Below are 17,099 nucleotides of genomic sequence, written 5' to 3'. Positions count from 1 at the left end.
TTGCCTCTTCAAGAAATTGGCTCCCATCCATTCAACATTTATGAAGCAATGATGGTAGCTGACATTTAACAGTTGTTCTTTAATTGTCAAAGAATGGTAGGTTATAACCTGAACTTTATATGGCAGCATATCTTTGGAAAAGGGCAATAAGAATAAGGATAGTTCCCTGTTAAGGTCACTGTGACCTGGTTCTGTCTGGTGTCTAAGTCATTAGTAGACTTTCTCAGGGTTCATTGTTGCAGATGGTTTCATTTTATAGGAGAAATGACTATTTTCCAGCTTTGCACTGACCTTGCAGAAACAACTGTTATCAGTATTGTAGTGATAGTTAAAGTCAGTTTTTGAAACTGGAAACAAACTGTTTATTAATACACTTGCAATATAAAGTTCAACTGTTACTATTGCTATTTAGAAAAAGAGGTCCAGTGCTTGTTAGACCTTCTAGCTCCAAAACCACTGGCTTAATTTCTTATGTCGGGTGATGGATTGCTCTCCCTGTATGATCTTTCCTGTAAAAAAGTAGAAACAGCTAGTATCATGGTTTTATAACGCATAAGGAGGAAGAAGATAGTAATGGTGTGGTGGAATTTAGATGACAGTTTATTGTGTGTGTGATATTGGTTCCAGACCTTATAAAACACAGTCAAGCTTTGATTAATTTAATCACTTCTCAGTGCTTTCTGTTCAGGTTTTGGCAATAGCTAGTTCATACTGTTTTTGACTGGGGCATTGTGGTATTTAACTGGGTTTACTGTTTGCTCTATTACTTGTATACAAATTAAGTAGTAATAACATAAGGAGATATTAATATCAGCTTTTCTCTCCCCTCTTTCTTCCACATAGTTTAGAGACCACTGGATCTTTATAGGTTCATGGGAAAATAGTAGGGATGTCTGGATTCTTGTGTTATTTTCCTTCCTTTGAAAGATGCCTTGTAATAATTGTGCTAAAATTTAAAAATGTCTATTCTCACAGGCTCCCAATGTAGTGAAAAGGCTATGGGATGAAATGAGAAAAGCTAGCATAGGAAGATTAAAATTTCAATTCCCTTTGACTGCCAGGGAAATTTGCTCAGTACATGGCAACAATAATATCATCATTGCTTTGGCCTTGGGGAAATATCTGTAGTTCCCACTGCTGGTCCCTAAGAGCCACTGGAGGAAGTGATGAGCAAGTATATTCTTGGTTGTCTTCTATTTCTAGAAAGCATTATGTTCTACTCTTTGCTTTTTGGAGTATAGTAACTTCCAAAGCCTCCATCCTCGGAGCAACTGAATTTGATGGAATTTGGTGGCAGGAACTAATTTAGATTGGGCCTGCCATTTTTTTGCCTCATTTCATCTCTCTGAACATCTCACAGATTGGCACTTAAATTGACTTTACCCTAGTTAGGTGGATATAAATGTAACATCTGCATATACAGATGTCTGCGAGGGTTAGAATGGAATAGAGACTGAAGAGGGCAAAGAAAAAGAGGTGGGGGTTGTAGGTAGGCATAGATTTAATGGAACAAGGGAAAGAGTCCAGGGCACTTTTTCTTGTTAATGGACTGGTGTGCTCATCACTGTTTTTGTTTGTTTTTTTAAGATTTAACAACACTCGTTATTTTTAATGCTGGTATATTGGCTTGATTTTGCCAATAGAAGCAGACAAAGTGAGTAGGAGAACAGTATCCAGGAGATGACACACTAACATTTCACAGAAGTATTTTAAAAGCTTAAAGCTAAGTAGACACAGTCAAAAAGCCTAAAGCTGAATCAAGTCAGTCTTTTCAGGTTAATCTAAACTGCAGAGATTAAATTGAGAAACAACTGGACACACATTTACTTTTGATTCAGGTAATGCAGCCACATGCCTGCAGTGGCTCAGACCAGAAGCTGGGGGGTGCTAGAGCACGCTGTCTGGCATGTAGCTAGCATGGGCTGTGTGTTTATTTTCTTTTCCTGGTGCCCCTGAGGTCTCTGGGATTTGCAGTCCAGACTTATAGCAGCAGGACTCTTTCTCCTTCCAGGTATAGGCAGGGGCTGCTTCTCAGTGCCTCTGGGATTTGTAGTCCACAGTTGTAGCCAGCAGTAAGTATGAGTGTGGGAAGGAGTGTTTAACTTCCCCTCCCTAGCCCCAGCCCCCAGCCAGGGTATGCCTGGGAGTGGGGGGCAGCCCCTGCCTCTCTCTGTGTCTCCCCCCCCCCCAACAACCCCTTCTCTGCTGGAGCAGACAGCACAGCACAGCTCAGCCCAGGGCTGGAAAGAATGCTGTGAGACTGATTTAACTTGAACTAGGAAGGGGTCTGGGACAGAAGTTTCATAAACTGGTTTGACCCAAATCACTTATGTCTGATGCTGCACTCAGCCAAGTTTATCTTAAACCAGTTTCAGCCATTTTGAAACTGGTTTATGTGCACTGAACTTCTATTCTGTTACAGGTTTAAACTGGTTTCCGATCACTTGAAATGGCTTATGTATAACTTCTGTCCCTACTTTTAAGAGAAGGTAATGTCAGATGCATTAAAAAATGAAGCTGAATATCGACAATATGATATTGATCACTACGGTAGTAAGTCCTGCTAATGGCCTAACTAATGGCCTATTTATGTCCCAATTCGGGGGCAAGGTTTTGTACATTCAGTCTATTAGTGATCAGGAAATTAGTGTAAAGGTGACTATTAATTTCTGTGTAATTAAAGGGTCTATGCTTGGGACTTCTTTGTGCTACGGCAGTACAAGTAGATAGTAATAATAAGCATAAGTATCTGTACCTCAGTGTTTCTCTGACAGAAATCCACGTGGCTATAGATAGTAAGAATTGAAATTTTCAGTTTAGTTCCATAATATTTTATAATCTTGACAAACTTTTAAGTTTTTCCAAAGTGTAAGAAAAAGACCCAGAGATAATGACTACCAAGCAATATGTATTTATAATTTTTCTCTCCTTTGTCTTTTTGCTATTCTTATTTGTTTTTGTTTTGATATCAGACACCTGGATAATACTGCCATCTTTGCAAAAGAAAGTGTTATTCGAGATATTCTGATCAAGACCTGATAGTTAAGTCTGTGATATAAAATCATGATTTTATTTCCAATTTTAAGATGCTGTTGTGGCCGGCTGATTGGAGATCATCCTGGGATAGATTATAGTTGTCCTGCTTATCAGTCTGTCGGACAGAGTAATGATGAAGAATGGTGTGTGCAAAAACACACGCAGATAAGTCCCACTGATGCATATGGTACTATCAATTTCCAAGACGGTGATCACACCTACCATGCCAAGGTTTGCATACATATGTAATTTTTCTTGATTTTAACATATGTTAGATTGCCCAGTTGTTCCTGCCCAGTCAGCTGCTCTGCTTTCTGCTCCCTGTCCTATCTGCTTGTCCCCTCCACTATTTGGTATGCTACACATAGAGGTTGTCCGTGCTACTTATGGCACATATGCTGCCAGTTGACCATGCTGGTTTTAAGAAATATATAGTGAATACATGTCTATTTTTTCCAGTATGTTAGAATTTCCTACGATAGCAAGTTGGACCAGCTGTTACATCTGATGGTGAAAGAGTGGCAGATGGAACTGCCAAAGCTAGTGATCTCTGTTCACGGAGGCATCCAGAACTTCAAGCTTCCATCTAAGGTCAAACAAGTTTTCAGCAAAGGACTGATCAAAGCTGCTGAGACTACAGGAGCGTGGATAATTACTGAAGGCATCAACAGTGGTACAGACATTCTTTCTCTATATCTGCCTCTATGCATTCCTTGTTCTTGGTCTTTCTTATATACAGTATATGGGCTTGAGGAATGTTACAATACAGTTACAGCAATGATTACTATAATGCAATCATTCTGGATACTTATGGCACAAAATAAGATAAAATATTAGAAATAAAGAAAAATTGATATTTTGACTGAGTGATAGACATGAGTGTCTTACAAGATCGGTCTGGTTTGGACTGATACTGTAAGCCAGCCATCAGCAACCTTTCCTGGCCGTGGGCTGGAATAACCCAGCTTGGATTTGAGGCGGGCCAGCCCTAGGCCCCTGCTATTACTGCTGCTTCTCCCCATGGACTGTAGGGTGCTGACCCCCGCCCTAAGGTATAGCTATACTATTTATCATTGACTGGATGACTATAACTCTAGGAGGAGACAAATTACAGAAATGTCAGGTTGGGTGTATGAACATATTTATAATAAACCTTCACACACACACAAACATTCTGAAATATTGTATCTGATGCCACAGGTGCGTCTGATACTGCCTGTGTACTTGGCCTTACGTGAAGACAGCTTGGCCTGAACACGTACTCATGTTTGCGTGCCGCTCTTCTGTTCTCTCCCACTACATCTTAATCTTAAGGGATAAGCAGAGGCTCCCAATTGCACTGGGACTGCACTTGTGTAGCCATTGGTCTCTCTCACGGGGCTCCTGCCTCCCCTTCACCACATCCACATGCCATACAGATGTTCCTGAAATGAAAAATTGCTTGTAAAATGAGAGAAAGGAAAAGAAATTCTGTACACCTGACACCCAGTCAGGGTTGTCAAAATGTCCAAGTAAGGTATAAGAGCCTCCAGCCTTGGCTCTCTGTCAGGTCTCCTTTGGCCCTTCTGGCAATTTGTATATGGTCCTTAACTCATGTTTAGATGAGTAAGTAAGTCCAGTCCAGACATGGCGTTCCCCATCATTAAATATTTTGACTGGACTGATAATGGAAAAACAATACAAAACATAAAGCACTTGGACCCTCTGGTCCCTTAACTTACATTTGAGCTCCAATATTATCTTATTTTATATTAAAAAATCAGAAAAAGGTGTGGCTAAAGAATTTTTCAGAAATGAAAAATCCTTTTAAAAAGACTAATCTTTTAATAGTGATTTGGAAACTTGAAAAGTGAAACATTTGCTTGCCCTTTCCCCCCTATTTTACTCAGGTTTAATGTTTTGAGGTATCTCATGAGTGAAAGGTTACTAATTTGTTGTGCAGAATTTTTTTAAATGACAGGCTTGTTCAGAGTGAAATAGTTTATTTGAAATAATACAGCTGAAAATAAATCTGAGACCTGTGGCACATCAACTTTTACTAATGTCCATTCAAAGTAATTGAAATGCTTTAGAATGAGAATTAGATTCTACACGTAAAAGTAAACACTAAAGAGGCTATATATTCTTACCCCACATCAGAGAATATTTATGAAAATAATCTACATTATAAATAGTTAGCTGCATTGGCTTTGCATGTTTGTGACATTAATTGTGAGCATATCTGGTTCATTGAGATATATTTGATTTTTAAAAAAAAAATGTTATTTACTATTCCTATAATTTCATATGAAATATATCAACAGAGTATATAATGTTATCTTTTACTTTTTGCTTATCAACTAAAAATGGCTGCAAAGCAAAATAGAAAATGTACCATAAACTTGGTAAGCATAGTTTTGCAACAAGAATCTGAATGTATTATTATAGTGGTGGTGGTAGTAGTAGTAGTATTGTTAATTATAATAAAGTTGTCTGTTTAGGAATTTCAAAGCATGTGGGAGATGCACTGAAAGCTCATGCCTCTCAGTATCTGAGAAAGATTTGGGCTGTTGGAATTCCTCCTTGGGGTATCATTGAGAACCAGAGAGATCTCATTGGTAAAGATGTGAGTAAATGAACTTATTGATATCCTTTGTGTTCATACAGTTGTATAAGGCCACTTTTTACCAAAGTGTTCCAGGCTAAGCTGTGTCTTAGGCCACTTGTACACATGACAGGGATTTAGTCCCCTAAATTGAAATGGTGGGTTTCTAATTGTGACAATTAAAAACCCACCATTTCAATTTAGGGGCTTCTGTCACCATTTTGGTGACTGGCTCAATCCTTTTTTTTTTTTTTTTTTCCTTTCTTCCCTGTGGAGCCTGCCCGCCTCTGCTGCAGCTGGGGGGTGAGCTGCTGGTGGGCCAAGTAGTTCCTGAACTGTGGGGGGAGCCCTGGTCCTTCCTTCCCTGGTGACAGCACACCCGTGGGGGCCATCTGGGTGGGGTGACAGCTGCTCCAGGTTGCTGTGCAGGTGCTCCCCCCAGCTCACAGGCAGCACCCAGTGCAAGCTGGAAGCCTGCCAAACGCTGTTCCCTACGTAGGCTCCGGGAAGTGCTGGATCCAGCAGGTGCTGCCTGCAAACTAGGGCAGCATCCCCACAGCTAGCACCCCACTCAGGGGCTGCATGGCATGGCAGCAGCTCTCACAGGCAGGCTCCACTGGGGGCCAGGGTGGAAGGCAGTGAGGAGCCTGACCCTTTAATTTTTTTCCCCGCATGGAGCCTGCCCACCTCTGCTGTAGCTGGGGGGTGAATTGCTGGTGAGCTGAATGGTCCCTAAGCTGTGGGAGGCCTTGGACTTTCCCTTCACAGCAGCAGCACCCTGCAGGGCCATCTGGGTGGGTGGCAAGTGGGTGGGTGCTGACCTAGCTCAAAGGCAGTATCCAGCCTGATCAAACTGTTAACTTAGCCCAAGCTGGGGCAGCACCTGCCCACTAGTAGCCCACCTGTGCGGCCCCAGGGGGCACTGCCACCACAGAAGAAACGACTTGGCCCACTGGCAGCTTGCCCTCTGGCTGCGGGAGATGTAGGCAGGCTTTGTTGGGGGGAGGGTGGGGGGAGGATTGGGCCCCTCACTGCTTCTGCCTTCTGCCTGCCTCTTCTGTGCCGGAGGACGGAGGGGAGGAGGGGGTGTAGGGAAAGCTGTCAAAGGCTGTAATGTTACAAATATCTATGTTGCAAACTAAACCAAATGTAGATGTGGGTTAATTTGCAATGTAGCAAACTCTGTTTAAATGTACAGCATGACACAATTAAACCACAAAAACAGCCAGTTTGCATCTAGTGTACAAGCACCCTCAATATTTGGTGTGAATAGAAGAAATTCTAGATCTTACTAAGTAGCAGTAAGTGTTGCACACTAAGGTACCTTACTTCTCGAATCAAAATTCATGGAAGAGCTGATATCTTTTATTAGACCAACTAGATATTTTATTTTATTGTATTTATTTATTTATTCTTTCACCAGTTTTGATTCCTTTTACCTCTAGAACAATGCAGCTACAACTAGGGTGCTTTTCACTTGTAGATTAGTAAGTTTAAGAATAATCTTCCCTTTCAGAAATGTTGCATTACTTTCTGAATGTTTTTAAAAATTTGGCAACAGATTAATACCTATAAAATGTACAAAAGATATTATCTATTATTCCATAAATCAGAATGTAAACATGACCATAAATTTAGTTTTAGCTAATTGATTAATGTAGAAATATGTAAGGTTGTACATACGTAGTAGTTATGCACACAAATAGGTAATTTGCTTACATAATTTCTATTTTTCATTTGTGTTTTACTGGCTTCTGCACAAGTGTTTCATGTCCCCTTTCTTTCCTATGAGCTGGACTCCTAAACTGGGCTGTGATGCACCATGGACAAAAGGAGCTCATGCTCTAGGAAGGGGGGGCATCCTAAAAGCCAAAGAAGGGACTGAAGCATCCAAATTACCACTCCGATAAGATAACACAGCCTGGAGAAAATATTAACTTTTCCTGTAGAAATAATATGAGTTTGTGGGAGCTTAATTTTTTCCACAGAAAACTGTTGACAGAAAGTTTCCAGTTAGCTCTCGTGTTAGACGCACACAAAAATCAATACCTCCATAGGGACAACAGCATTATTACCTTTTTGCTTCTCTCAGCACTGCCCCTCCTCTTCTGCTTCCCTGTTCTTCCCTATCTTTCGTATGGAACCGAGCCTTGAACCTTTTTTTTTCCCAATGTGATTTCTACAAATATTAAGGAGATTGGCCAGTGGTACTCCTCCAAGGTACATTGAAAGGAGATTTTTTTTCCCCCTTGGAGAAGCTAAAATTAAGTGCATGGTGAAACAATGAATCCTGTGCAAGTCACCTTGCATCCTTAGTGATGTTCTCCTACTTTCTTTGAAGTGCTTTTTACTTTGATTTTCCTCAGGTGGTTTGCCTATATCAGACTCTTGGTAATCCTCTCAGCAAGCTGAGCACCCTCAACAGTATGCACTCCCATTTCATACTGGTGGATGATGGGACAGTGGGCAAATATGGCAATGAGATGATGCTCAGGAGGAGTCTGGAGAAATACATATCCCTTCAGAAAATACACACTCGTGAGTGTCATGGTGTTACTTTTATCACCATTTGAAGAATTGTATTTTAAAGGTCACTAAGACGTTAAGCAGTGCCTGTGGTGGGCCAGGCATTTTCATGGGGGTGGGAGAGCAGCACTTATGAAGATAAACCTGAAAAACAAATGGTGTCAGTCAATTGATTGGAACATTATTAGTTGCTTGGGATGCCTTAGTTTCTGTCTTCTCTCAGTCCATCATTTTCAGAAAGAGCTAAGAATCCACACATTGAAAATCAGGGCTTTTATCATTTCTGTTCTTATTCCCTGTATTTCTACGCATCTACGAGTTATTTCAGATCATGTCCCTCCAAAATACATGAGAAATTTAATTGCTTCACTGTGTGTATATATGTAAATTGTTGTGTAAACACTTGTTTACACATGTGGTGGCTCTTGCAAACCACGCAAGAATTTCCTGGGCTGCTTTCCTTCCCAGTGCTGGGACCATTTATAATCTCACCCAGGGATTTTCAAGGATCTTCTACTTTAATGGCAGAGGTTCTCTGAAAGTCAGCCTTGAAATACCTGAAGTAAAGTGAGGGAACTGAAAGCAATGTTTCCTTCCTTTCTTTCGTAGTTTCTCTTAGATTTTTTTCATCAATGCTACTTGGCAGACTTATAACGTATATTGTGGAACTGAGACCTGTGCTGTTGGTAACTGGTTGTGTGTGGTTTGAAACAGGAATGGGCCAAGGTGTACCAGTGGTTGGGCTAGTAGTGGAAGGAGGCCCAAATGTGATCCTTATGGTTTGGGAGTATGTAAGAGACACGCCAGCTATCCCAGTGGTGGTCTGTGAGGGCACAGGCAGAGCTGCAAATCTCCTGGCTTTTGCACACAAGCACACAGCAGATGTGGGGTGAGTAGCTGGAGGCTATGCTGCCTGGTTTGTTTGTTCTGTTTTCTATTTGAGCAATTTGGTGAGGCATTGAAAACACCTGTCTCCAAATCCCACAGAAGATGAGAAATGTACTGAAGTAATTTGAATATAGAATGGGACTGTAGTTCAGTCCAGAATAAGCTTAAACTTGGAGGCTAAAGGCTCACCAGGATGGGGTTAGGACTCCCTGAGCAAGGTAGAAATTGGGGACTCTAGACTTGTCTGGGGTATAGTTAGGATCAAAATCCATTGGTATCCCTGAGCTAGAAATAGGGTTGGAGGTAGTGAGCCTCTCTAGAACTCAAAACTCCCGACATAACTGATTTGAGATGTCCGTTTCCTGAAGGCACTCAATGGACCTGGAGCAAAATTTTGTTAGGGTACCAAGCAAATACTATCACCCTATTCTCACCATTGATCACCCTAACAAACTCTGCTTTACCCTACTCTTGGTGCAAATCCTGTTACCAGTCCCATTTTTAACTTTTTCTTGGGTCAGCTCTAGCTCACACGTGGAATCACAGACTGATGTTGACTCTCATGCCAACCTGAATCTGCCAGCAAGCTCCAACCTTGACTCTAGCAGGACCCAACTCTGGCTTGCTGATGCTTAGCTCAAGGATCTGTGAATACTCAAACCGCAACCTTTTCTCTGAGGATCCCTGTAGGTTTCCACTTTGTGGACCTCTGCTACCCTCAGCTCTGACCTTTCTTCGTGCTGTTTTCACATCCATCAAGTGGTCTGGATCCCGATGTGGGATCACTTAACCTCTCTGTTTAAGTTACATTAAGAGAACTGTTTATCCTACCACATCTCAAGTTATCTATAGTTTTCTGAAGGAAACACAATACAGATGGCTGAAATTTCTAATGTAAACACAAACAGAAAATATATATTTTAATTTCCAAAAGACCTTTCCAATTTTCTCTTACCTTGATTGTGGACCTTCATCATGTACCAAAGCTGATCAGTGCCTTGGTCCTCCTAATTAGGCCTAACCCTAAATCTAAACATTTCCAGGCTAAGTAGTAGCTCTTGACCCAACACTGCAGCCACCAATTGACCCATCATTTGGCCCATGATTTATACGCAACCTTAGCACAATTCTAGTCCTGTTTCTAATGCCATTTCCAGTGCCACCCTCTGACTTTATCAGTTGGCCCCAGCCTACTTTTGAGCTCTCATCTTCTCTTTGTCCTTTGCTTTGCCAGCAACTGTCGTCATCACACTGTATCCCCAAGCTTGACTATGGATTCCTTAGGCAGCCTAAACATTAACGTCTGCTTGGGTGATATTGTGAAGAGTGCATGCAATATAGTCAAGGATAAAATAGCTGTTCCTTTATGCACTAGTTCCTGCTCACATCTCGCAGGTTTCTTATGTATATTCTGAAAAAGATCTTTGGGATCAGGGAACTGGCAATATCCTCTATTGTTGAATATATGTGTGTGTGTTCTTCAGGGAGTTGCGCCCTCAGCTGAAGGAGGAGATATTAGTAATGATTCAAAACACCTTTAATCTTGGGCAGAAACAGTCCCGTCATCTATTTCAGATTCTGATGGAGTGTATGGAGCACAGAGAATCTGTGAGTATGATGGATTAATGTGTTTATTTTATGAGCTTTTTGTGTGGTGTAGCACTAAAATCTTTTTGTTAGTTATATAGAAGATTGACTTGGATGCAGAGGTTGTTAAAATAATATATCTGATATAACGATAATGGGACAATTATATTGTAGTTGTATCTACAATATGACCCACAGCTGAGGGAAGAATGAGGCCCAGTATGTTTCGGTTTATTCTTCAAAATGAATATATGTAATTATATATAAAATAAAACATGATTATATAAATGGTCAACCACCAATTTATGTATTCTTTGGATTGGTTTTGTAATGTATTATTCATCTCCATAGAAGCTAATCACTGAACTTCTCAACACGTCTTTGTGAGTTGCCCATTTTTTCTGCTTTTTAATAAAAGGCCAGATATGTGTTTTCTCAGAGGTAAAAGCAAATCATTCTCAGTTACCCCTACTCCTTACTCCAGCTCTGAGTAGGTTGTTGCTAGTATTAATGTGGAGGGTGGCAGGGTTTTCAGAGATCCCAGCTTCTGACAGCACAGACACCCAATTGTTGGATGTCCTGTACTGGGAATGTTCAGTAGCAGCTGCTTCAGTCAAGAGGCTAACATGGCAATAGTTTAAACATACATTTCAAACCTGTTTTTCTACATATAGGATCTTTAGAGGTTTTCACTGTTTGAGAAGGTGCCTAGATGCCATTACATCTTTTGATTTCTCAGCTCCAAGGGGCAGCTGATGAGAAAACTCAGACTTACATAGCTAGCTACCTAGTTATTGCTTTGCATGCTGATAACTTTGCATCCAGGGTCTGTCATGCCCATGGAAACACACTAGTAAGCTATATTTATTTCAATATACAACAAATACAGACTGAAAACAAAGCCTGGTCAGTTTTCCTGAAAGGGCTTTTCCATTATATCACAACATGTTTTTATAATTCTCATAGATAACGATATTTGATGTGGAGTCAGAGGAACAGCAGGACATTGATCTGGCAATCCTGACAGCACTCTTGAAAGGTACTAATTTAACAATTCTACCTCTCTTCCTGTGATTTGTAGACCCCTTGACAAGGTGCTTGAAAGAGAGGAAGAAAAAGAAGCTAATGTATGATAAGTTACTGGAGACTTTGCATGTTTTCTAGGTACAAATATGTCTGCACCGGATCAGCTAAATTTGGCATTGGCTTGGAATAGACTTGATATTGCCAAGAAACATATATTAGTTTATGGACAGCACTGGAAGGTAATTCACATTTTTTCCACTGTGGGTAGGGTATTACATCCATGATTTTTAATTCTCCATATATTTCCACAGTTGTCTTGCATTGGTTAGTCAGCTGTGCCTGGTGATGAGTAACTTGGTGTTTGAATTTGTTTACGAGTCTTGTGATGTAAACATGTTTAATCTTGGAAATGCACCAGTTTTCTTATCCTTATCTTATCCTACTTAGGTTCTTTTACCACACAGCACCATAGTCTCTACTAAGTCTCTTTCCATCTGAATATTTCTTGAATGTTATTTGGAACTGCCATTTTTCTTTGTCAGCTTTTTGCCATCTCATCAGATGTCCTTTAGCTGCTGTTGTGATTTGTGGTAGGTATTACTGGGCTTGTTAATTTAGGGCACCATATAATGATGAGTGGCACAGAGAATTAATATACTTCTTTTTAGAGGTCCTGATAGGACAGAGATTGTAGGATCAAGGACGTGAGCAGGCATGACCAAAGTATTTTTAATGAAAAACAATAAAACAGAACATACTATACAATACATGGTATGATTAGATATGTTGTATTATTTATGTATTTGTCTCTTGGTAACAGCATTTGATAAAAGATGTGATTTGTTTATAGGTTAAATATATGCCTATGAAATAATGAACAGTGACAAGAGATCAGTTACATACTAGATAACCCATCTAATAGACTTTTTCATGTAAGCCCGTATTTAAGTTTTTTCTTCCTATATATGAGTTTATGTGCAATTTTGTGTCTAGTGTCTAAAGGCATCTGTTCAGAATTTTATTCATATGGAAAAACTTGAGGAAAATAGGTAGCTTATTAAGAACACAGGTATTCCTTTCAATAAATGAAAGGTGAATAGTTCTCTTTAAGTTTTCATTTCCAGAAACTATAGTTTTTTCCCCCACTGCTTATGTAAAAAAGCCATGTCTTTTAAATCTAAACTTTAATTTTGAGTGATATGAGAGTATTCATATTTTCTCCATCACCATGCCTTCATGTTGAATAGGGGTATAGTGTTGAGGTTTTTGAGAACCAATTTGTTCCTTAGAATCTAAGAACACAGTTCAGGTTTTGCTCTATGACTAAAGGTCCATTAATTCATTTTCTAACATATACTCAGTACCTACGTAATTTAAATTGTGATTGTGGTATGTATTTGCATGTCTGCAGCTGTATTTATAATATGAGCATGGTTTGGAATGGTTCCTGGTACTAAGACACAAAACTGTGTGTTTTATAGAAAACTTTTTTCCCAGTAGCTTCAAGCTAATTGTTCTTTTTCTTTTTTCTTTTTCTTCACCTAATTTAAGCTAAAATGGACCAGCTGTTTATGAGAATTTGACTAGATGGTTTTGCCATTCTAAAAAATTATATGGGCTTCATGTTTGGAAAAGAACAGACACCTGACTTTCCTACCCTCTTTGTTCCAAATTTTCTTGCCCCTTCCCTATTTCTGGCTTTTCACACCAGTTCTGCTGTCCTAGGCAATGTTTAAAGCACTCCAAATGCTTTTGAAGCACTTAGGGCATTTCTAGACATTAATTTCTGCACTCCAGAATTAATCAAGTTTGCTCCGTCGCACTGGATTTACAGCACTGCTGCATGTCTGTAGGAGCCCCTTAGAGTTCATTTCTCAAGTCTTCTAATCCCAGTGCCAATCTTCTAGCACTCATGAGAAGCAGGATAAATTTGCCTGCCTGTGCTTTGTGCTACCTCATTTAGATTCCTTTGGTTTTGTGTAAAGCAAACTTGCATGCAAACAACAATGCCATTACAGTGGTGCAAAAAGGGCTTTCAATCAGCTTTTAAAGGCCAGTTTTGTTGCATCTACAAAGGCCCTACAGGTCCTAAGGTCTTGAGCATTACAGTTTCTTAGTTGTTAGAAAGTATGTTCAATCAACTGTCCAAGTATCTTCTCATCCACAGAGAGGATTACAATTTACTATTGCCGTCAGTTCCATTGTTAGCTCAAGTGGCAGAGGTCTGTGTAGTGGAAGTAAAGGTTTCGGCTCTGCCCTATTCTACCTGATGGATTTTAAAGGCTTCCCCACCCCCCCAACACATGTTGATCCTTCCCCTCTATGCAACATTGGTCAGGCTACAGTTGGAGTACTGTGTCCAGTTCTGGGCGCCGCACTTCAGGAGGGATGTGAACAACATTGAGAGGGTTCAGAGGGGGGCCACTTGCATGATCAGCGGGCAGCAGGGCAGGCCCTACGAGGAGAGGCTACGGGACCTGAACCTGTTCAGCCTCCAGAAGAGAAAGCTGAGAGGGGATATGGTGGCCATCTATACTTACCAGGGGAGACCAGCGGGGAATGGGAGAGTCCCTGTTCCCCCGAGTACTACCAGGAGTAACTTAGGAATAATGGCCACAAGTTGACTGAGAGTAGGTTCAGGCTGGACATCAGGAAGCACTACTTCACAGTCAGGACGGCTAGGATCTGGATCCAACTTCCAAGGGAAGTGGTGCTCACTCCTACCTTGGGGGTCTTCAGAAGGAGGCTAGATAGCCAGCTTGCCGAGATCGTTTGACCCCAGTACTCTTTCCTGACATGGCAGGGGGTCGGGCTTGATGGTCTGCTCAGGTCCCTTCCGAGCTCAGGTCCCTTCTGACCCTACCAACTATGAAACTTATGCCTGTCTTTATCGTTTAGCATATATTAAATTTCACATTTTTCTCTGCTTGTTTTTAGAAGACACCCTCCTGTGCTGGCATGGGAACCCCTAGGATAAGCTCCTTTTGCTTCCTTCCCCCCCTCCCATTCTGAAATGAGGACAGGCTGGGAGAGAGGAGGAGCCATTTCTAGGGGAAACTGGCCTCAGGCTCAGCAGGCAACAACTAGATTCCCCTCCCCCTTGGAACCAGTAGTGAACTTCTGTTTGGTCCAGGGGATCCTTTCAACTCAGACACTTCCTGCAAAGTGCTCTGAGTTACAGCAGGGAGCTGCACTTCTGTCTGCACCCCGAGTGATCAGAATACTTTCTGGTTTGAAAATAAGATACAGCTCTGTGTTTCACAGTGTCTTTATCTTTTTCTATTATCATTCTCAGGGTTCTGATTTATCAGATTTTTTTTCCTCTCTTTTTATAGAGCTTTTCTTTTAAATAGCCTGGCTTATGTAGGCCATGCTTGATATATGGTTCCTCTGTTTTTGTCAGATGCTAAATAGGGCAGTTTTGAATTAAGAATCATTAACTACTGAACCTAAAGTAACTTAACAAGGCCAGTAGGATGTGTGCTGAGAATGGTTGTAAGGAAAAGCAAAGTGTTGACTAAGGAGATCCTTAACGCTATTCAGAGTTTGTTTTACTTATTTTTTTTAAAAAAAGGCTTTTCTTTTCTTTTTTTCATCCTTCTCTTTTCCCTCCTCCTAACCTTCCTTTCAAGGTTGGCTCCCTAGAACAAGCAATGCTGGATGCTTTAGTGATGGACCGGGTGGATTTTGTGAAACTGTTAATAGAGCATGGAGTGAATATGCACCGTTTCCTTACAATATCTCGACTGGAAGAACTCTACAACACAGTGAGTATCTGAACCCGAGTTGCAAGGTGACTACTTGATAGATAGATGGACAGACTGAATAGGTGAAATATAAGGCTTGACTCTTTTGTACCATCAGTGCAGAGCAGTACAAAGTAGTAATGAGTAAGAATGCCTTGGGTGCTATAAATGTAGGACTCGTTGCTAAGGGCAGAGAGAGATGCATAGAGATGCATACGTTTTGCCCAGGAATGTGAAAAGAGAGGGAAGCCATGCTCATTTGCTCCCTGGGCTTAACAACTGAAACAAATTGTTAACTTGCTTTCCTTCACTTTTACTGAAATGTACTTGATTCATTTCACAAAGTGAAATATGACACAGCACAAATACATATTCTTTTTACAAATTTTACAAAACTATTATTTTTTGGGCTGGTTAAAATATTATGGTAAATACACATTTGAAACATTGCTGTTTATTTTTAATTCCCAAATGCTGTGAAAAAAAATGAATACCAAAATGCTAGCAAAATGAGAAGAAATCTGAAAATTATTATTTTTCTTTAAAAATCAGGACATTTAGAAAACACATCCATTTTTCTTTTTTTTTTTTTTTTTAGGATACTCTCTTATCACTGGAAAACGTTTCAGATTAAAAAACCCCAAACAAGTCTGATGTAATGTGATAGGATGTGATAGGATTCTGGGGCTGGCTGACAGGACCAGCCCATCACTTGTGGAGAGTTTGATTCAAATTAAATCTCATAAGAAATGATTTTAGATTTTAATCTGGACTCTGATGTATATTTATCATATTTCAAAAATGGAATAGAAGGGGCACCAGCTTCTTATAAAGAAAGGCCATTGCATTTGTAGAAGCTAGCAGGAAAGCTTGACTGGCAATGGCTTATCTCGGAGGGCTGAGAACATCCCAGATGCCAGAACAACCCAGCTTGGGTCTTAGGCATGCTGGTGTTCTGACCCAGTTGCCAACACTTCTTCCTGTTCTCCAACGGTGTAACAAGCAGTCACTCAGGGTGAGCCCTGCTGGCGTGGAGCAGAGTTTGTGGTTCTGAGGGTGGTGGGGAGCACGTGGGTTGCAAGAGTGGGGTGAGCTGGGGAGGGGGGTACAGATTCTGGTTACAGCAGAGAGTTGGGAGGGAGGGGGGGAAGAGAGGGAGGTAACAGCAGTCTCCTTGCCAGAAACTCCTAAACAGTCCCTGGTTCTGCTGCTGCTTCTGGCCTTGCATGCTTTGTGTGCCCTGGCTATTGCTCTTAAAGCAGCAGCAGCCATGGTTTGTTTTGGAGTGCCTAGCAAGGCTGGACACAGGCATGGGCAAATAGGGTGGCCCCCTGGGGCCCGGGCAGAAAGGGGGCCGAAAAATGATAATTTAAAAGTTATTATCATCATCTCTGGTGAAGGGGGACCTGATACTAGAAGTTTGCCCTGGGCTGCCAAGAGTCTAGGTATGGTGCTGGTGCCTAGAATGGATATGCTTTAGGGCTGTGTGAAGCTTTGGGTAGTGATTCGATTTGGAGGAGATTTGGCCTGATTTGGTGGCTGAATCTCCAAATCTTAATCAAATCAGGGGACCAGTAAAAAGGCTTGAATCTATTCGAAGCTCTCCAAATCTTCAGAAAAGATTCAGAGAGCTTCAATGATTCGAGCAGTTCCTGCTTGCTGCAGCAGGGAGCTGCAGCTGGACTTGGAGCTGGTAAGTAGGGGGC

At 41.0% G+C, this 17,099-nt stretch overlaps 1 protein-coding gene across 6 annotated transcripts in view; it reads left to right on the top strand.

The window, feature by feature from the left end:
• TRPM6 (transient receptor potential cation channel subfamily M member 6) overlaps positions 1-17,099 on the top strand; it is a 115,833-nt gene that overhangs the window by 34,882 nt on the left and 63,852 nt on the right. For all 6 annotated transcript variants that reach the window (XM_019555265.1, XM_019555268.1, XM_019555264.1 and 3 more), the window contains exons 4-12: positions 3,087-3,267; positions 3,496-3,709; positions 5,517-5,641; positions 7,987-8,158; positions 8,861-9,035; positions 10,519-10,642; positions 11,588-11,660; positions 11,786-11,886; positions 15,280-15,414. In XM_019555265.1, the coding sequence (XP_019410810.1) occupies positions 3,087-3,267; positions 3,496-3,709; positions 5,517-5,641; positions 7,987-8,158; positions 8,861-9,035; positions 10,519-10,642; positions 11,588-11,660; positions 11,786-11,886; positions 15,280-15,414 (1,300 nt within the window). The remainder of the gene's footprint in view (positions 1-3,086; positions 3,268-3,495; positions 3,710-5,516; positions 5,642-7,986; positions 8,159-8,860; positions 9,036-10,518; positions 10,643-11,587; positions 11,661-11,785; positions 11,887-15,279; positions 15,415-17,099) is intronic.

Source organism: Crocodylus porosus, unplaced genomic scaffold, assembly GCF_001723895.1.
Source record: "Crocodylus porosus isolate Cpor-Errol unplaced genomic scaffold, CroPor_comp1, whole genome shotgun sequence".
NCBI classification, from domain to species: Eukaryota; Metazoa; Chordata; order Crocodylia; family Crocodylidae; genus Crocodylus; species Crocodylus porosus.
The sequence above is the reverse complement of the archived record's forward strand: the minus strand, read 5'-3'. Positions and strand labels throughout refer to the sequence as shown.